The sequence below is a fragment of the Dipodomys spectabilis genome, unplaced genomic scaffold (assembly GCF_019054845.1).
Source record: "Dipodomys spectabilis isolate Male_0828 unplaced genomic scaffold, ASM1905484v1 ptg000089l, whole genome shotgun sequence".
NCBI lineage: Eukaryota > Metazoa > Chordata > Mammalia > Rodentia > Heteromyidae > Dipodomys > Dipodomys spectabilis.
In genome coordinates this window covers 3,865,661-3,887,196 of record NW_024870766.1, presented here as the reverse complement: position 1 = coordinate 3,887,196, position 21,536 = coordinate 3,865,661, and the positions used below count along the sequence as shown (strand labels likewise).

Below are 21,536 nucleotides of genomic sequence, written 5' to 3'. Positions count from 1 at the left end.
TGTTTAATGGCAAATATCAGTCTTTGAAACAACGGAACATTAAATTCCATTTTCATGATCTCTTTAATATTGAGCAAATACTTGAAATTATAGATGTATATTTTCTCTAGTTTCATTTCTCAATTTAGAATGCAGCATACATTTTTATCATATAGTAAAGCTTTTTTTCTGATGCTCAAATTAGTTTAAAACATTTAGGGCTAGAATTTTTAATGTGGGAAAGAGTATGTCACACAGAAAATTTATAGGAACTATTGGACCTTCTCAAAGTATTAGCAATAATAACGGATATCTTAAACTTTTTTTCAAAGTATGTGTGCACATGCATTAACTTATTTTAGAAAATAGAAGGCATAATTCTATTTCTGTTGTGTTTTGTTTTGTTTTGTTTCTGTTCTCATAGGATCGATAAATGCTGCAGTTGATGCAGCACCTGGAACAGGTGTGTGTGTGTGTGTATACAATTGCATGGACTTCTTTTTGGTAGTAGACTTAACTCAAATTTTGGTGGCCCTTGATTTTTCAGCTAACTAACATGTTGCTAATTTTTCAGTCATGTTGCTTACAGTTTTCTCTTTAACAACACAACTTAGTGATGTAAGAGTGCACACTTTTATTTGAAATTAACAAATGAGAATCATAGTAACCATCATCTTATTATACCTGTTTTTTTTTTCAGAGAGCTTAAAAATATTTAGATTTTTTTCCCAAGAAAATGTTTTTTAGAAAAAGACCCAAAAAACATTTTGTCTTGCCAATAGATTAATCTCTTCCAGTCTGTTGTTTCAAAATGCTCCTTCTAAATCAGGAGGTTTATAAGATGATGGTAGGAAAAGGATCAATAACATTTAATAAAAGTTACTTTCTGATTGATTTACTGTTATATTAATATTTAATACCAGGATTGCTTTAAAGGAAAGACATTTTCTATAGATTCCCAGTCCTGAGTATAATGTTGGCATATCAGTATAAAAACTATATGTCCTTTCCATTTTCTCCAGTAGTGAATAGTTTTACTTTGGCTGTGTACTCTTTATCATTGTATTAATAATAGTCAACACTTCCTTAGTATTTACCATACACCAGTCACTGATCTTGACAAGCTTTACCTTATTGAATGCCAAATCTAAGAGATAGTTAATAATGGTATCCCTATTTCACATATGAGGAAACTGAAGATCTTCATGTTGAATGTAAACTGAAGATCTTCATATTGAATGTCACACAGGAACAAATGGCAGAATTAGGGTTTGAACTCATAGTCTACTCATGTGACCATGCAAAAGCAACTCAGGAGTATGAATCTAATCAGGAGGAAAACTAACAGGAAATTCTGGTTGTAGTCTTGGTTGGATTTTTTTTGAATTTTTTTTTGTAACTCTTACTTGCCTTGGTTAATGACTACAGAATTTGACCTTTGTGTGTATTATATATGCATATAAAGTAAACTTTTGGGGTTTGGAATGAATGAATTTGCCTGTGATAAAGAAAATGGTGAGTTTTTTCTGTTTGAGTTGAGTTTTCTTCTTTTCCTAATAGTGGAAATAGATTACTTTGTTATTTACTATGTTGTATTCACAAGAAGTTATTTTGTGTGGTAAGGTTAATTTCCTTTTGTTATTGTATAATGTTATTACTGTTAACTTGAGTATATAGGAATAAAAGACAATAGTTTTATAAGAGAATATAACACTTTCTGTATATACTTAAAATTCTAAATCATATTTCATTTAGGCAAAATTTAAACAGTTATGGATGATTTCATCACAACATTAATTATAACTTAACTAAATATATATTCCCATTTTAAACAGAATTACTACAGGAGACAGAAAAACTAATGAAGGAGAAGCTAGAAGTACAATGTCAAGCTGAAAAAGTATGTGATGACCTTCAAAAACAAGTGAAAGCTTTAGAAATAGATGTTGAGGAACAAGTCAGTAGGTTTATAGAACTGGAGCAAGAAAAAAATGCTGAACTAATGGATTTAAGACAACAAAGTCAAGCACTGGAGAAGCAGTTAGAAAAAATGAGGAAATTTTTAGATGTAAGTATTCACAATTTCAGTATTGATTTTTCAATACAGTGCTACTGGATTCTACTTTAGGCTGTATATGAGACATTCTGAAGACTCTTAAATTACTATTTTCACTTATATATTCTACCAATTTATCAAAAATACTATTATTAAAATTTGACCAATTTTGAGGGGGAATTGGGGTTTGAACTTGGCCTTCTCACTTTCATTCTGCTTTCTTGCTCATCGTTAACTCCCTATCCTTTGAGCCATACCTCCAACCAGCATTTGCTGGTTGATAGGGGACTGAATCTCTCAGTTCTCTGCCCAGGCACTCCTTCAGATCTCAACCTTCTGACTATCTAGGATTATATGCATGAGCTATCAAAAATTTTAACAATTTTTAGTTTGTGGTAATTAGAATTAAAAGTAGTACAAGATATGGGCATCATGGTTACATCTGTAATCCTAGTCATTGGGAGGCTGAAGCAGGGGGATCATGAATTCCAGGCCAGCTTGGGTTAGATAGGTCCCTGTCTGTAAATAAATGCATACAAACATACATATGTACAAATGTAATAAAGTGTCAGTACAATTAGAGCTAGGACTGGAGTTATAGTGTAGTGGTAGAGCCCATGCTTATTATTATTAGCCCCTGAATTTAATCTGTAGACCAGAAAAGAAGGAAAGAAGGTAGGGAGAGGACCCAGAAAAGAAGGAAAGAAGGTAATCTCGGAGAGGACCCAGAAAAGAAGGAAAGAAGGTAGGAAGAGGACCTAAAATGTTAAAAAGTAAACATTTAACTTGTGTATAAGTTTAACCAGTTAGCTTATCTAACTTGGGAATTAACCTTATACTAGTCTTTCATTTAACAAAGAGCAAACTCAGGGAAGATTTCCCACAGTTCGTTGGCTACCACTGCTTCCCTTCAAAAGGACTAGAGCTCTTATCATGTTGCCTTTGCTCTGTCCCCCCAAAAAATGATTTTTCTTCATTAGGATTTTATAAGCTGATGTTTTCTTCATGTAGTGACCTATCAGACTTGCACATTTTACAATTTTAGGTATAAAACAGATAGCATTAAAGAAATTGATTTACCAATTTGTGTAGTGATTTTTTAATGACTAACAGTGGAATGCTTCTTTTGTATAAAAAAGTAAGTTCATTTTAAGGAGAATTACTTTATTTCAGTCTTCATTTAATTTTACCTGAGCACTGGAGCTTATGCCTATAATCCTAGCTACTCAGAAGGCTGAGATGTGAAGATTGTAGTTGAAAATGAGCCTGGGCAGACAAATCCAGCCCAAAATTGGAAGTGGAGGGTAAAGCTCAAGTGGTAGAACAGAAAGGTCAAGCAAGAGTGAGAGTTTCTGAGTTCAGTAACAATGCCAGCTAGAAAGAAAAAAAAGAAAAAAAACTGTACTTTAGAGACTTGAAGTATGGCTCAAGTAGAAAAGTGCTTACCTCGCTATCACCCTGAGCACAAACCCCAGTACCCCCAAAAAAAGAAAAAGTATTTTAAAATGTTTACTATTTTACTGAAGAGACAAGACTGGATGTGTAGTAACTGATGCCTTTAATCCTAGCTAAGATTGGGAGAAATGTGGTTCAAATGCCAGCCTGTGCAAAAAGTTTTTGAGACCTTCCTCTCAACTAATTACTAGGCATGATACATCTGTCATCCTGGGTCAACCAGGGGGTAGAGGACTGAGAAGGAGTGCTCATAAGGCTCCATTTCAGTGGAAGAACCTGGACATACTGATGTGTACCTGTCATCCTAGCTTTGGCAGGGAGCATAAAATAGAATGACCACAGTCCAGACATAGGCTGAGACAAAAATCAAAAGCCCATTTTACAAACAACTAGTGCAAAAAATGGACTCAGTACTTCCACCCCGTAAAATTAGAGCCAAAGCAGTCTCTGATCATACCAAAAATTAAGTTAAATTTTCATACCTCTGTGGTTTAGAGTATTGGGTATTCCATGGTGATGTCCTTCATATTCAAAGTAACTTAAAACTAAAGAGTGATATAGGAAAACATAAGCTTAATAATTACTGTTTCTTCTGTTATTACTATTATTATTAATCTTCAGGAGCAAGCCATTGATAGAGAACATGAAAGAGATGTATTTCAACAGGAAATACAGAAGCTAGAACAGCAACTTAAGGTTATACCTCGATTCCAACCTGTCAGTGAACATCAAACTAGAGAGGTAAGAACTGTTACTGATATTGCCTGATTTTGTATATTAGCTTATCTTGAGTATAAAATGATTTTACCATGAAACTTAATTGAGTTCTTTCTACTATGTATAAATCTTATAAATCAGAAAATTAAGTATTACTTAAATGTGAGATATTCACCCTAGAAATTTTAGTGAGCTGATACAGCTCAGTGGGGTCTTGATTTCAGTCCCTAGTAACACACACACACACACACACACACACACACACACACACACACACACACACACACACACACACACACACACACACACACACACACACACACACACACACACACACACACACACACACACACACACACACAGAATTGTGTTGAAATTCTGAATCAGTCCCATCTGAATCTAGTATTACCCAATTAAGCAAAACTTCTCTGTTCATTTCTCCACTAAAAAGAGTTTCCTGTTTCCTTTTATATCCACTCCAGTGAAATTTACAGCTCTTCTATCTCCATTCAGACTATTCTGTGAAAGTATCCAGAGTCCAATAATTACCTCTCTGTCTTCACCTTACTCAACCAATCATAGTCTTCTGTAAATACTTCCTTTTCTTTGCTGTAACATACCTTCTCCACTGATTTTTCTTCTCTAATATTTTTCTTCTCTGTATAACCAAAGTTAATGTTGGGACACCCTACAACTTAGTTTGAGTCCCCCTTTTTTAATATTTTTTATATTCTCTTCCCATGCATCCATGTATAAATCCACATTTGTACCTTTATTGCTGACAGCTCTATATTTGAATAGTCAGCTGCCAACTCTGTCCTGAAATGTCTCAATTAATTTGCCCAAAAGACAACTCTTGATTACTGACTAGCATATACAAAAAAGGTAATGTTAAAATATGTCCCTTCTTCATGCAAATAAATTTTGTGCCCTCTATACCTTTCTCATTACTTAATCTTAGAATTCTTCAATCTCACTCCTTTTGTCAACCTTGCTTCCAATTAATGGGTCATATTTGTGCTGCATCTTCTATTCTTTCCACCTTGACTCATTTTCTACATTCTAGTTGTCATCATTGCTTGCCTAGATGGTCGTGATAGACTCCTGTTCAGTCTCTTCTCCTGTTTTACACTTACTGCCTGTTTCCCATGTAGAAATGTCAGAATTCTATTTTTAATGAATGAATTCTCCATGAATGAGGAAAGATTGAATGTGTAAATTTCTAAAGATGGTTTGTCATAAGACTGGATGTGGTAGCTCAGGCCTGTACTCCTGACTACCCAGGAGGCAGAAATCAGGAGGATTATAGTTTAAGGCAAGCCTAAGCAAAAAGTAAGAGAGATTCCCATCTCACCAACCATCCATGTGGTGATGTTCATGAATAATCCCAGCTACACAGAAGGAATAGGTAAGAGGATCGCTGTCCAAGACCGTCCCTAAGCAAAAATACAAGACCCTATCCAGAAAATTCACAAAGCAGAAAAGGGATTCAGGTATTATGTAAGTACGTAAGTGGTAGAGGTCTTGCCTAGCAAATGCAAGGTCCTGAATTCAAACCCCAGTAACCAACAAAAACAAAAAACACCAAGTTTGTCATGGTGATATAGAAATTGTACTTGATGCAAGGCAAACCTACTTTGGATCATGGCTCTCTTGTTTCCTATCATGGCTCTCATGTTTTTCCTATGTAGCAATGTTTCCTATGTGAATGAGTAAATTGAATTAACATAGTTTCTGAATAAAATTTTCATTTATAAAAATTAGTTTTTCTGGGGCTGAGAAGGTGGCTCGCATGCATGAGGTCCTGGGTTCAATTCCTCAGCACCACATAAACAGGAAAAGTCAGAAGTGGCACTGTGGCTCAAGTGGGAAAGTGCTAGCCTTGAGCTGAAGAGCTGAGGGACAACGCCCAGGCCCAAAGTTCAAGCCCCATGACTGACAAAAAAAAATTTTTTTTAATAAAAAAATTGGTTTTTCTATGCATTTTATTGGACTTCATCTAAAATGAATTTCTAAGAACTTAAAAATACCTATAAAGTCACTGTAATAAAATGTTACTTCTAGAGAAGCAGAAAAATTATCGATCTTACAGAGTTTGTATTCATTGCCCTTATTCCTCACAAAAGCATCTTCACCATTTTTGAAAAAATAGTGTTTTATTGAAACTCAGAAGATTGTATAAACTCTAGAACTTAGAAAAACTTAGGCAACTAGAAAGGGTATTTATGCTCAATTTTCCTTTGGAACATTATACTCCATTTTTTCTCTTTCCTTTGCCTGATCTGATTCAGATTCTGATTTTCTCAAGGTCAGAAGAATGTATTAATTGTATGTTGTACCATTTTAGTCTACTTGGTTTTGCCTTTTCTTTTGACTTTACTCCAAATCTTAGCCAACATCTCAGTAGCTTTATTACAGTCATCTTTGAACCTATAATCATAGTTAAGCTTATAGTTTTTAAATGTTTTGAGAAATAATTACCATTTTGGGTAATTTTCTCAGTAGTTCACTAGCAGAGCACTATTCCTTTCTTTCTTACAATCATGTATATTTTTAGTAACTTTCTTTACTTGATCAGAACTAATTTCATAGGGTGTCATTTTAGTCTGTTTTCTTCTGTCACAGCCATTCATCTGAAAGGGCCTGTGTATCAGTCTTTTATTTCAGGTAGAAGAGAAACAAAGGCTAGAGACACTTGAGAAACTTATCTTCAGCACCAGTCCTCTTAGTTCTGGTAGGGTAAAATGTGTGAACTGAATAACTTTTCAAATAACTGTTGTTTTTCCAAATAACTATTACAAGATATGCATGAAAAAGGTTTACGGTCATCTTATCTCACATAAGAATAAATCAGTACCCCTCTATACAGTATCTTTATAATAAAATATATATTTATTAAAAAAATAATAAATCAGTAAATAATATTTGTCATCTTTACAAGGTCTTGGTGTGGTTGTGCCATTAGATAATCATTCAGAGTACATTTCACCCCTTTACTATCTAGAGGCAGTCTTAATCTTAGGACAAAGAACAAGTTTTACAAATAGTACTGCATCAAACTCAAGCTTCTGCACAGCAAGGCATAAAGTCACTTTGCAGAAGACAACCTACAGAATGAGAGAAAATCTTTGCCAGCTATTTATCTGAAAAGGGTCAGAGGCATGGTTCAATCATGAACTATCAAGTCCTAGTCTTGGACCAAAAAAAAAGAAAGAAAAGAAAAGAAGGAGCTTAACAAAATACTAATGAACCAATAATTAATCGATAAATTGGTAAACTGAACAGACACCTGCCTTTTGGAAAGAAGTAAAATTGCAAGTAAATACATAAAGAAATGCTGAACATCCCTGGCCATAAAGGAAATGCAAATCAAAACAACATCTTACTGTAACAGAATGGCCATCCATCATGAAGAACACAAACAACAAATGTTGGCAAGGATGTGGGGAAAAGGGAACCCTAATATATTGATAGTGAGAATGCAAACTAGTACAACCACTATGGAAACAAATAAAGAGATCCCTCAAAAAATTAAGAATACCTTACAACTCAGCAATGTCATCTTGAGTGTTTATCCAAAGGAATATAAAAACAGATAGAATATGGACACTTGTACACCACTGTTTATTGCCATATTAACAATAGGCAAGATATGGAAACGGCCCTAGTGACGTGGATTAATGAATGTATTAAGAAAATGTATATATGTATAATGGAATATTAATCATAAAGAAGAATAAAATGTCATTTGCAGGGAAATGGATGGATCTGGAACCATCATATGAAGCAAGGTTACTTGTTTACTCTCATATGTATGTAAAACCTAAAATATAGACATATATAAGTATGGAAATGCAGATATCACTGTTGTGTTTATCACATTAATATGTATATACATATATATATATATATATATATATATACCTTCTGAGCTACACTCTCAGCTGTAAAGAAAACATTATTTAAAGATAAAATATGGTTTTCAGTTATGTATCCTAATTTTTTAATGTGGCTTATTATATTTTCAGGTTGAGCAATTAACAAATCATCTAAAAGAGAAAACAGACAAGTGCAGTGAGCTTTTGTTGTCAAAAGAACAGCTTCAGAGAGATGTGCAAGAGCGGAATGAAGAAATTGAGAAATTGGAATGCAGAGTAAGAGAACTGGAGCAAGCATTACTTAGCACAGATACTTTTCAAAAGGTGAGACAATGTTTTTTGAGTTGACGTGATAAAGTGTCTTAATAAAGATCATTCTTGGATATACAAACATTAGGTCTAATAAATTTTAAAAGTGTTAATGAACTTGTTACTTAAAGATAGTAATAATGTATATCTTTATGTCTGTTGACTTTTTCACCATTTTTGTTTATTTACTTTTAAATGGTATTTGTATACCTTAGACTTTATGAAGGAAGATTAATTGTACTAGAAGAGTTAATTATCTTTTTAGCCATCAAGAATAGCTAACTGAAAAATGAACACCAGTTTAGGATGATGCTTTATCCCAGTGTAAGAAGTAGTGAAATATGTCCCATCATCCTGCAGAAAGTAAAGATGAGTAAATGAAGAAGCCCAGAATGAGGAGCTTGAGAGTGGGACAAATGGGAGCTAAGTCTTCAGTTTATCTTTTTTTTTTTTTTTTTTTTTGGTTCCGGTTGTGGGGCCTGAACTCTGGGCCTGGGCGCTGTCCCTCAGCTCTTCAGCTCAAGGCTAGCGCTCTACCACTTGAGCCACAGTGCCACTTCCGGCTTTTTTCTTTTTGCTTATGTGGTGCTGAGGAATCGAACCCAGGGCCTCAGGCATGGAAGGCAAGCTCTCTACCACTGAGCCACCTTCCCAGCCCAGTCTTCAGTTTATCTATGTAATGAATTTTACCTGTTAGAAATTCATGATTGTAACCAGGCGCCAGAGGCTCATGCCTGTAATCCTGGCTACTCAGGAGGCTGAGATCTGAGGATCCAGGTTCAAAGCCAGCCTGGTGAAGAAAAGTCCATGAGACTCTTATCTCCAATAAACCGCTTAGAAAACTAGAAGTGGCGCTGTCACTCATGGTAGAGCACTAGCCTTGAGCTGAAGAGCTGAGAGACAACACCCAGGCCCAGAGTTCAAGCCCCATGACCAAAAAAAAAAAAAATTCATGATTGAATTTATGCAGGATGATGCATTCAGCATGGAATATATGCAGCTTTTTTACTGCTCATTGATGTTAGTTTTCTCCTTACCGAAGAGATCGAATTGGCACTTCTTTTTAAAATGCTGTGCACACACACAAATTGAGTAATTAAAATGTAATAGCTAAAATTTTGAGAAAATTCTTATATGTTTAAAGGTAGAAGATGGCAAACAGTTTGGAGCTATAGAAGCTAAAGCAGAATTGTCTCTAGAAATACAGTTGCAAGCTGAACGAGATGCTATAGACAGAAAGGAAAAAGAGGTAAGGCATTTATTTTTTAATGTTAAATGTAGTTTGAAATACTTTCAATCTATTTCCTGAAGGGATCATTTGGACAGAATGTCATTTATGGCCTAAGGCCAAAGTTGGGCTTAAAAGCATGAGTCAAGTGGTAGAGTGCTAGTTGTGAGAAGGCAAGCTGAGCAAGCATGAGACTACTAAATTCAAGCCCAAGCCCTGGCAAAAAAACAAGACAAAAAAATTGTCCTCTCTGAAAACTAAGCAAACATTAAAAGAATTTCTTTCAGGTTTTGCTGATCCTAGAGCTCTTGTAATGTTATGCTGCCAAAACATTAGGATATATTTTGTTTGTTGGCAAGATGTATTAAGGATTGTAATTCAGTATTCATTGAGTTATATGTAGAGTTGTAACCTTTACAACGGTAAAGAGGTACTCTACACATAGTAACCAACAGACTTCAAGGAATCTACTCATAATGAGATATTTGTGTGTTATAAAAAAAAGTTTAAAAGAACCCACAAAATCACACAAATTTATGTAATCCTAATAGTTGAGATATCAGTTAATAGATAAACATGAATAAAACAAATTTAAACCTTTATAATGATTTTGTGGCTTGGGAAATTGTTCAATAGTGAGATAGCCTGAGTTATTATTTGCATTTACAGAAGTATTACATAATGAAACCCCTTTGTATAATTAGTATGTCTAATTATAAGTATGTCATTTTAAAAAACAACAACCTAAGCATGAAACTAGAGTAGTTGAATAAGAAGAAAGAAAATCACCTGCGATTCTTGTAAAAAACAAATCTTGAGTGTAGCATGAGATTCTGCTCAAACAACATGCTCTCACATGATGCTAGATCTCACATTGAGTAGCACAAAGCTAGGAATTTGTAAAGTGATATATCAAAAAAGAATGTGTATGTCACGTGAGGTAAGGTAGAGATTTTGAACAAATTACTATTTACTTGTAATGCACCTGTATCTTCAAAAGTATTTGTAACGATAGGAAAGAGGTATAAATACTATTATGCAAAACAACTTTCAAGAAGGTATAATCATTAGTTTTTATCAAATAGTCTGTTAATTACATATACATAACCACTAAATATATTTAAATGCCTACCGAGTTTAATGCCCAGTGTTACAAAAAAAATTAAATATAAGTCTCCAGAAGTTAAATAGAAGGTTACAAAGGTTAACTCTGAAGGTTCAAAAGATAGCTTCACCACATACTAGCCAAGTGACCTCAGGACAGGTTAGTCATCTTTATGAATCCCTTCCTCATTTCTAAAATGAAGATAATCATAGACCTCATGAGGTTCTTACACAAGATTTTTTTAATACAAGTAAACATTTTATATAGTGAGTAGCAGTAAATTATCTATATGAGATGGCTGTTATTATTGATACTATTTTTGTTTAAGAAATATTAGTCCTGTTTTTAAGGCCTTGCCTTGCCAGGCCTAAGATATGAGTCTACTTAAATAAATTGTCAGTGTGTAAGCGGCTTGTGTTCAAGCAACTTCTCAGGCACTGATTTGTAGGGTACACTGAGCCACTGTTTCTGAATACTGCTTCTGTGTCTTAGGTTGCTTTTGGTACAGCAGATTTGATCATCAGGAAATACACATTTAGAAATGCTTTCATACCTAAATGACTGTTAGGTCCTCAATCAAACACAGTCTTTTAAAATATAATAATAATTAGCTCTTAATATTTGTCCTTTGTTTCAGTTTCGCTATTACCATCACATATGGTGGCTTTAGACAGGTAAAATAGTGGCATATGCCTATCATCCCAGCTAGCAGAAGGGTTAAGATGGAGAGAAGGGAGGTTTCCATGCCAGCCCCAACAGAAAAGTTGGGGAGTCCGTGTCAGTAGAAGACACTGGTCATGGTACACATACCCCAGCTAAAGTAGGAAATGTAAAATATTGAGGTCCAAGTGTGACAAAAAGGCTGGAAGCATGGCTTGGCAGTACAGCACCTCCTAGCATGCACAAAGTCCTGAGTTCAAACCCTAGTACCGGGAACTGGGGGAGACAATAGAAGAATAGTGCTTTACTATTATTACTGATAATCTGACTTCAGAAATTAAATTTCTTTGGTTCTGCCAGGGAACTAATTATCTCTAAAATTATATTTCCTTACTTAGAGGTTTCTGTAATTTAGACCTAGCATCCCTTGGTGTTGTCAGCCTCTGCTTTCTGCCATTCAAACCATAAGGAAGATAGGCCTCCTAGTTGTTTAATTCAGTAGTTGAAATGGTTTTAGTGATAAAATAACTGAACTCTATGAAGTCTTTGAGTTTTTTGAAATATAACAACTAGATTTAACATAAAATACAGACCTCTCTTTCCTTTTATGCCCTCTTAGGCTTCATCAGAATATACTTTACATAGGAAAGAGTACCTTGTATTCTTTCTGCTTAAGGATTCCTGACTGCTTTAGACAGGATAGTTTAAGAAGGTGTAGGTTGAACATGTCTAGGAATCAAACATGTGTACCTGGCTTAGGAAACCACTTTCTTTTATTCCAGTGATTTACTTGTTTTACACATGCATACTTTGTAAAAAAAAAAAAAAAAAATACAGTACTCTTCTGTCTTAACCAAAATCCACTGTATAAAGTTCTTTTCCTTTTGACAATTGCTATATTGAAGATCACAAACTTGGAAGAACAGTTAGAACAGTTCAGAGAAGAGCTAGAAAATAAGAATGAAGAAGTGCAACAACTTCATATGCAATTAGAAATACAGAAAAAGGAATCTACCACTCGCCTACAAGAACTTGAACAAGAAAACAAATTATTTAAGGTAATGGCTTTAGAAAAACTTTTGAAATAAATAGTTTGGTTTTCATACTTTATAATGTTAGTATTTGCTGTGTCCAGCTACTGAATAATACTTAACAGAGGAGGAGTAGTAGGCAAATGGATTTGCAGGGAACCTACTTTCTGCTCAGCCTAAACATTTAGAATTAATCATAAATGAAAATACGTTAATTCTTTATCAAAATATTATAAGAATTACTGAAATTCATTATCTATGACTTTTCTTCATTTTTACATATGGGTATTGTTATATTTCATAAACTTAATTGAAAGAATATTCTGAAAATGAAATGAAGTATGTTCAACTATGACAGTTATTTTTGTCCCTAGACTGAAATGGAGAAACTGGGATTTGCCATAAATGAATCTGATACTATTTCTACCCAGGATCAACATGTACTATTTGGGAAATTTGCTCAAATAATACAAGAAAAAGAGGTAGAAATTGACCAATTGAATGATCAGATTACAAAACTTCAACAACAACTTAAATTTAAAACAGATAACAAGGTATATTCATTTAAAATTGGTTTTTATCCAGCTATTATAATATAGAATTTTAAGACAAAGTGCTAACAATTTTCATGTCCTTGCTGAACTTAAAAAACAAATCTTAATTCTCTTTTACTTTTTAACTTTAACTTATGACCTATTGGCTTATTAACAAGCTATGGGTACTTTTGTTCCCTCCTAATTTTTTTTATTTTTTTATTGTCAAGGTGATGTACAGAGAGGTTACAGTTACATACATAAGGTAGTGACCCTTCTAATATTAAAAAGCATCTTTTAAAGATTATAAGAAGCCAGGTGCTGGTGGCTCATGCCTATAATCCTAGATCTCAGAAAGCTGAGATCTGAGGATTGCAGTACAAAGCCAGCCCAGACAGCAAAGTCCATGAGACTCTTATCTCCAATAAACTACTAGAAAAACAGGAAGTGGTGCTGTGGCTCAAGCGGTAGAGTGCTTGCCTTGAGCTGAAGAACTGAGGGACAACGCCCAGGCCCAGAGTTCAAACCCCACAACTGACAAAAACAAAAAGATTTCAAGAAAACTCTTGTCTCATTTCATCATATCATTCTAACTATAAAATAAATTGGATATGGTAATTACCTATGAGTGCCATTTGTTGTAGATATTTCACTACTTTCTCCTTTTCAAAAGAATATAATGTTATTGACTATTTTCTTCATAGGAAATAAACTACTAAAAGTATAAACCACTCAGATCTTCCAGAATAACATTCTAAATAAGGTCCTTGTTTTACATGATAGAGGAGATGGTGCTGTATATTGAAATATGTCTCAGTAGTGCATTGAGTTTATATATGATCATCTCTTTTAAAATCTTGATCTTAATAGAGCTTCCAAAATATTGAACACATATTTATTATGTTTCCTTTTTTCATTAACTAATAGGTCATTGAAGAAAAAAATGAAGTAATAAGGGATCTAGAAACACAAATAGAATGTTTGGTAAGTGATCAAGAATGTGTGAAGAAAAACAAAGAAGAAGAAATAGAGCAACTTAATGAAGTGATTGGAACACTTCAACAGGAATTGACAAATATTTCACAGAAGCCATCTGTGGATACTAATTCTTTTCCAGAAGAATCTGATAGTTTAAAACATCAGTTGGATAAGCTTATAGCTGAAAAAATGGCTTTAGAACAGCAAGTAGAAATCACTAATGAAGAAATGGCCTTCACAAAAAATGTTCTTAAGGAAACCAATTTTAAAATGAACCAGCTAACACAAGAATTGTGCAATTTAAAGAGAGAACATGAGAAAAATAAGGAGAAGATCCAAAGTGAACCTGAGAAAAGTGTTAACATTGCTATGGATGATCTTAGTAATGACAAACCTGAACTGGAAAGAGTCCTTACTGAGAATGCTCTTAAACCCCTAGAAAGCACCAAGGTTTCCAGGAGAAATTTAGAAACAAAGGTGCTACAACTTGAGAGCTCTGTTAGTACAAAGGACTTAGAACTTACCCAATGTTATAAACAAATAAAAGACATGCAAGAGCATGACCAATCTGAAACCAAAGCACTTCAAACAAAGATTATAAACCTACAGAAAATACTTGAGGAAAAAGTAGCTGCTGCTCTTGTTAGTCAAATCCAACTTGAGGCAATTCAGGAATATGTGAAATCCTATCAAGATAAAGAAACAGTTTCATCAGAGTCTGAGAGGATAAATATGCAGAATTTAAGTCAACTAACAGAAAACAAGATGGAATATGATGTGTCTGCATTAACCTTGAGAATATCAGAGTTAGAAAGCCAGGTATTTGAAATGCACACTAGCTTGATCTCAGAAAAAGAACAAGTAGAAATTGCAGAGAAAAATGCTTTGGATAAAGAAAAGAAACTGCTAGAACTACAGAAGATATTGGAAGACAGTAAGAAAAGGCAGGAAGGGAAAGAAGAGAAAGGAAACCCTCAAAAAGGTTTTGAAGTTCTCAAGGTTAGTTTTATATGACATTTGTCATTAACTAAAACTAAATTTAATAGAATTTATCTAAAGTGTGTTTTACGAATTGTGCTGCTTTCAGACCCAGAAGAAGTTTAGAACATTTACAACAGTCGGCAGTATTTCCCCACCCTTTGATTGGTCATGGGGCCTGAACTCTGGACCTGGGAGCTGTCCCTCAGCTCTTAAGCTCAAGGCTAGCGCTCTACCACTTGAGCCACAGTGCCACTTCTGGCTTTTTTCTTTTTCTGCTTATATGGTGCTGAGGAAGCAAACCCAGGGCCTCATGCATGCAAGGCAAGCACTCTACCACTGAGCTACCTTCCCAGCCCTAGTTGGCAGTATTTATACTCAATTATAATACTTTACTTAATGTGTTGTAAGTACTTTACTGTCTACAATACTTTTTCTGTACTTATTCTTAATAATGTATGGAAATAGTTTAATTGGTTATAGAAAGACTTTTGTTGGGTATGATCTGATCAGCTGGTTGTCTGTGATTGGCTGAAATTTGTTGTTTATTATACTCCTAAACTCAATTTTGTTTGTTTACAAAGCTGTTAGGTTAAATTAGGTTCCAGTTCCATACACAGCAAACAGTCTAAATTTAACATTCTAAAATCTTTATGTACAGCAGTCTAAATTTAACATTCTAAAATCATTGTTATCACTGAAATAATAGATCAGAGTAGTCAATCAATCAGAGTAGTCAATTAATTACAGTAGTCAGAAGTGAAGCTGTGGTCCAGCTGGTAAAGCACCAGCCTTGAGCAAAAAAGCTAAGAGACAGTGCCTATGCCCTGAGTTCAACCTTAGGTACTGGCACACACACACAAAAAAAAGATTAGCAATGTCCTCTAGAACTTAAGTAAAGTTTTTTCCTCCAAAACTTCTTTCTAGTACATGTATCATGTCATCATTTCTTCTAATTCTCCCAAATTAATGTGTGACAGGTAAGTATATTCTAAAAATATTATACTTGATCATAGATTTTGCCCTTATGAAAATATTGTTTGACCTCTGTATGTCTACTTAAATAAATATCTAAAATTGTAGTTGCCTCTTAGTGTATAACAGATATGACAAAAACTTTTTTCATTAGTTTGTCACTTTAAATTTACAATTAGGACTAGTAAAAGTATAACCTTATCTGAATACCAGGAAATTAATTGGTGTATCAGGATTTTATAATTTATATTGCAAATAATAATTCCACACTTACTATATTGTCCCCTAGCTCATTATAAGTAATTAATGTGAAATATTAATATGACTTCCTATAAGAAGTATCACAGTTATATCTGCTATACTTTAAGGAAAGGGAAGGGAATATAGAAACTCTTTAGAATGATAACAAAAATATCTTAATTGTATATATTTTACATATTTACATGATTTACCTTTATTCACAGAAAACCTTTTTCTTACTCTCTTAAGAATCTAAAGTGGGGCTTGGAAGGTGGATCAGTGGTAGAGCGCTTGCCTTGCATGCTCAAGGCCCTGGGTTTGATTCCTCAGCACCACATAAGCAAAAAGAAAAAAGCCAAAAATGGTGCTGTGGCTCAAGTGGTAGAGCACTAGCCTTGAGCTGAAGAGCTGAGGGACAGCACCCAGGCCCAGAGTTCAGGCCCCACAACCAGACCCAAAAAAAAAAAAAAATAGAATCTAAAGTGATTCCAAAACATTTCCTTATTTGTTGAGAGAGGACCTCTTCTATCTGTAGCCTGTCATTCCTGAAAAAGCTTTATTAGAAAGCATAAGAACCTTAAAGTTGACTATAGTTTTTAACTGTTTCTCTTATTTTCTATTGTAATTCAGACAACTACTGAGCTAATTCATACCAGTGGAGAAAGTAGATTTTTTGGTGACCTTGAGGCTCATAGAGCCCAGTCAGTGGCTATCCAAGACCTTGTCCATTATAAAGAAAAGGCAGAAAAACTTCAAGAAGAGCTTTTGGTAAGATAAGTAACACAGCTGTAATTCTTTTTTATTTTTGTTGTTGTTTTTTTTACAGCTGTAATTCTTTTTCAGTGTATTCTGTAAAATTAAACCCAAATCCATAACTTGAGTGCTAGAAAATAGTCTTGTAGACCTCATGATAAATTCTTTTGTTACAAGTTTATCGCCCTCTCTGTGGTTGGTTTTCCTAGGAATCTTTGTCTCTTCATCTCAGCCTAATCAGACATACAGAAGAAAGATAATTATTGAGGAGAAACATAAGTCTAATGAGAACCAAAACAAAAATAAAAATATTTCACTTTCTATAGCAATCCATGACTACTATACTGATACATAACTGTGAAGGCTTCTAAGAATTTTTTATTCTGAGGCAAATGAACAATAAATATGAATTGTACTTTCTCACTTTCCTACCCAAACTTCTACATTGTGTGAAAATTTTAACTGAATTCTATTCCTTATGTTTTTAGGTAAAAGAAATTAATATCGCATCTCTTCAGAAAGATTTAAGCCAAGTAAGGGATGAACTCACACAGGCAGAAGAGAAATTATCCCGCTTAGAAAAAGAAGATGAGTCCAAGGTACAAGAAAATAGAAAGATCTGCATATTAGAGCCACTTCCCACTATAATGGGTAAATGTTCTGCATCCCAGACAGAGGGAAATCTCAAGGTCAGCAGCAGCAATCAGACACCACAAATTCTTGTTAGAAATGCAGGAATTCAAATTGATTTACAAAACGAATGTTCATCAGAAGAAGTTACAGAAATAATCCATCAGTTTACTGAGAAAATTGAGCAGATGCAAGAACTACATGCTGCTGAAATTTTGGATATGGAATCCAGACATATTTCAGAAACAGAAACTTTGAAGAGGGAGCATTATGTTGCTGTTCAGTTACTGACAGAGGAATGTGGCACCTTGAAAGCTGTGATACAGTGTCTGAGATCCAAAGAGGTATTTGGTTTTAATAAAATAGTTTTTTCCAACACTCCATGATATTTCCTTTGATATTTCCATAACATTTCTCTGTTTTCAAGAAAAAAATTTAAACATAAAAGAAATGTCTTTCATGATACATTGTAATTTTAAATCTTCCCCTTGTATAGAATTAGAAAATAAAGTTTCTAGCTGGGCACCGGTGGCTCGCGCCTGTAATCCTAGCTACTCAGGAGGCTGAGATCTAAGGATCCCAGTTCGAAGCCAGCCCAGGCAGGAAAGTCTGTGAGACTCTTATCTCCAATAAACCACTAGAAAACCAGAAGTGGTGCTGTGAGCGCTCGCCTTGAACTGAAGAGTGCAGGGACAGCACCAAAGCCCATAGTTCAAGCCCCACAACCGACCAAAAAAAAAAAAAAGAAAAAGTTTCTATGGTCTTAGAACCTTTGGATTCTTTAATTCATAATTGTCTCTCCTCAGAGTGATATCCATGAGGAAAAAGTTATATAGACATAAACTATAGATAGTTTTATTAATAATACAAATTGAAATATTAGATTGATTTAACTCTCAGAATACAGCAGAGCAATTCATAGGGTCTTACTAAGGAAGAAAATATTTAATTTTTGTTGTTTTCTCTAAATAGGTATCTTCAGTTCCTGAATTAATGTATTCTAAAGCTTACCAAACTAGAGAAATATGTTCCAGTGGTAAGATATGTAAATTTCTGTAATATTTATAGTGTTTACAGTGTTTATAATGTTTACAGTGTTATAGTTGATGGGTGATTGAGGGGTGCTATTAACTACATTTAGTTGTTTTTCTCATTTTTAGATTCTGGATCAGACTGGGGTCAGGGAATTTATCTTGCACAGAGTCAAGGGTTTGATGCAACATCAGAAGGTCAAGGAGAAGAAGGTGAAAGTTCAACAGATTCATTTCCAAAGAAAATAAAGGTACTAAAAGATAAAGATCCCTTAGGAAATTTAGCCAGTACCGTATTTATTTGAAGTTACATGGTAGAATTCTCCCTTAAGAGAGAATTGAATAGCCACACAGGGTTTTTGGGTCCTGTGCATTTTATTCTCTTATTTCACAAATAATAAAGTGAAATATGATCAGTGATGATTTGTATGAGGATCCTTTTTTTCTCTACCACTTGAGCCACATGCCACTTTTAGCTCATTCTGAGTCATTTATTAAAGATAAAAGTCACGAACTGGCTTCTTCAAACCACAATCCTCAAATCTCAGCCTCTTGACTAGGATTATAGGCATGAGCTACCAGCAATGAGATTCAAGATCTTTTTTAAATAACTTTATTCTCAATTTTGCTTGCCAAAATTACTAAATTCATCTTAAGGAATAGAAGTTACTTTATTTGGGTCTAATCATTAAATCTAGGAAGAGTATGTTAACTAAATAAAAAGAAGAAATTTGATGATGAGAGTTATGAAAAGTCATGGAGGGGCTGTTGGGATTGTCTTATTACTCCATAAAAAACAAGTGTTCAGTAAAATTGGAATGGAATTTCCTGTGGTTTTTATTAATCAGTCTAGCTTGATAAAGCTACTTTGCTTAAAATATATTTACCTTGTATGTCTAACTTTGAAGAAGTCAAAATTTTGCTTCTGGATTTTGATTTTTAGGGATTACTAAGAGCTGTCCACAATGAGGGCATGCAGGTGCTTTCTCTAACGGAGTCACCTTATGGTGATGGAGAGGACCATTCTGTTCAGCAAGTGCCAGAATCTTGGCTAGAAGAGAGAACAACTTACCTCAACACCATCTCATCTCTTAAGGATTTAATTACCAAAATGCAAGTGCAAAGAGAAGCTGAGGTATTCAAACAGGATTATGCTTCTAAATAGGTTTTTTAAATTTTTCTTGTAAAAGTGATATACAGAGAGGTCACAGTTACGTAACCCCAAGGTGTATATTTCATTTCCAACATAGGATCTAGTGACTATCACTGCTGAATTGGTTCATCCTTTGTCCTACCATTTCTGTGCTTCCCTTTCCCCTCCTCAAATCAGATAAACTTATGTAGAAGATAAAGGGTACAAAAATTAAAAAAAAAAAAAAAAACAGGACAAAAGGGAATAAACCAAAATTTTTTTTAAGAAAGAAATATCAAACTGCAATCAGTACAGTAAAAAATCTCTTGTTTCTCAGAATTCATTTTGATAAGCATCATTTTATATGACCATCTGCACATAGCTATTGAGCTCTGTGATCCTCTCCTAATAATATCCTCCTTTGATCTCACTGTGAATGTTTAGAGTGCTGTTTAATTAATCATGTCCAAGTGTAATTATTTGTCTTTTACTATCCTTTGGGTTTACTTGTAGATTTATAGACACATTCTAATTATTACAAATAAGTGAAAATATGTAGCCTAAGTTTCTTTGGGTCTCTCTTTCTTTAGTATAATAGGGCAGTGTCATTCTTTCTGATGGAAGCATAGAATTCCATTGTGTATATATGCCACATTTTCTTGATCTACTCGTCCACTGACAGGCATCTGGGTTGATTCCATATCTTAGCTATGGTAAAGAGTGCTGCAGTGAGCATGGTTGTGCTGGTAGCTTTACTGGGGCCTGGTTTGTGGTCATTTGGATAAATGCCCAGGAGTAGAATTGCTAGGGCATCGAGAAGCTCTATGTTTAGTCTTTTGGGTAACCTACATACTGCATTCCAGAGTAGTTGAACAAGTTTTCATTCCCACCAACAGTATACTAGCATTCCCTGTTGGCCACATCCCACCAGAATCTGTTATTGTTAGTTTTTTTTGATAATCGTTATTCTAACTGGGGTGAGGTAGACTCTTAAAGTTGTTTTGATTTGTATTTCTTTTATAGCCAGAGATGTTGAGCACCTCTCCATCTGTCTATTGGCCGTTCTTATTTCTTCTGAGAAGTCTCTTAAGTTTTTAGCCCAATTTTAAATGGGGTTGTTGTTTCTTGAAGATTTGCTTTTGAAGTTTTAATTTTTTTAGCTCTTTGTATATTTTAGATTGAAACCCTTGGCTGATGCTTAGCTAGTAATTATCTCCTATTCTGTGGGCTTTGTATTTTTCTTGCTAGCTATGTCCTTTGTAAAAACTCTTCAGTTTGATACAATCCCATTTATCTAGTCTTTCTTTGATTTGTTGTGATTCTGGATCTTTACTTAGGAAGTTTTTATCTCTTCCAAGGAGCCCTAGTGTTTCCCCTATCACTTCCTGTAATATTTTCAGGGTATCTTGTCTTACATTGAGGTCTTTGATCCATTTGGAATTGATTCTGCTGCAGAGTGATATATAAAGATCTAACCAGTTTTCTGCACGTTGTGTAGCCAATTCTACCAGCACATTTGTTGAAGAGGCTCTTTTTTCTATCCTGTATTTGGCTCCCCTATCAAAGATTATGTATGTGGCTATAGGTCTGTGGGTTCACTTCTGGGTCTTCTATTTCATTGATTCTCAAGCTTGTTCTTTTGCCAGTACCAAGTTGTTTTTATTACTACGGCTTTGTAATAGAGTTTGAAGCTTGGTGTTGATATTTTTTTCAGCACTGTTTTTCCTGCTAAGGATTGTTTTCAATATTTGGAGTCTTCCACTACTCCATATTGAGTTTTGGATTGCTTCTTCATAGATTACTGAAGAATGTTATTGGGATTTTGATGGATTTTTGCATTGAATTTATACATAGCTTTGGGCAGTATT

The 21,536-nt window shown here is 34.4% G+C and overlaps 1 protein-coding gene across 7 annotated transcripts in view; it reads left to right on the top strand.

The window, feature by feature from the left end:
• The window catches only part of Akap9 (A-kinase anchoring protein 9), a 187,859-nt gene that overhangs the window by 75,636 nt on the left and 90,687 nt on the right, over positions 1-21,536 (top strand). For 6 of the 7 annotated variants that reach the window (XM_042684582.1, XM_042684585.1, XM_042684588.1 and 3 more), the window contains 12 exons: positions 1,815-2,047; positions 4,112-4,231; positions 8,236-8,409; positions 9,539-9,643; positions 12,293-12,445; positions 12,793-12,972; positions 13,879-14,928; positions 16,753-16,890; positions 17,364-17,849; positions 18,478-18,541; positions 18,666-18,787; positions 19,480-19,671. In XM_042684582.1, coding sequence (XP_042540516.1) covers positions 1,815-2,047; positions 4,112-4,231; positions 8,236-8,409; positions 9,539-9,643; positions 12,293-12,445; positions 12,793-12,972; positions 13,879-14,928; positions 16,753-16,890; positions 17,364-17,849; positions 18,478-18,541; positions 18,666-18,787; positions 19,480-19,671 — 3,017 coding nt within the window. The remainder of the gene's footprint in view (positions 1-1,814; positions 2,048-4,111; positions 4,232-8,235; positions 8,410-9,538; positions 9,644-12,292; positions 12,446-12,792; positions 12,973-13,878; positions 14,929-16,752; positions 16,891-17,363; positions 17,850-18,477; positions 18,542-18,665; positions 18,788-19,479; positions 19,672-21,536) is intronic. The other variant, XM_042684586.1, reaches the window with a different exon arrangement.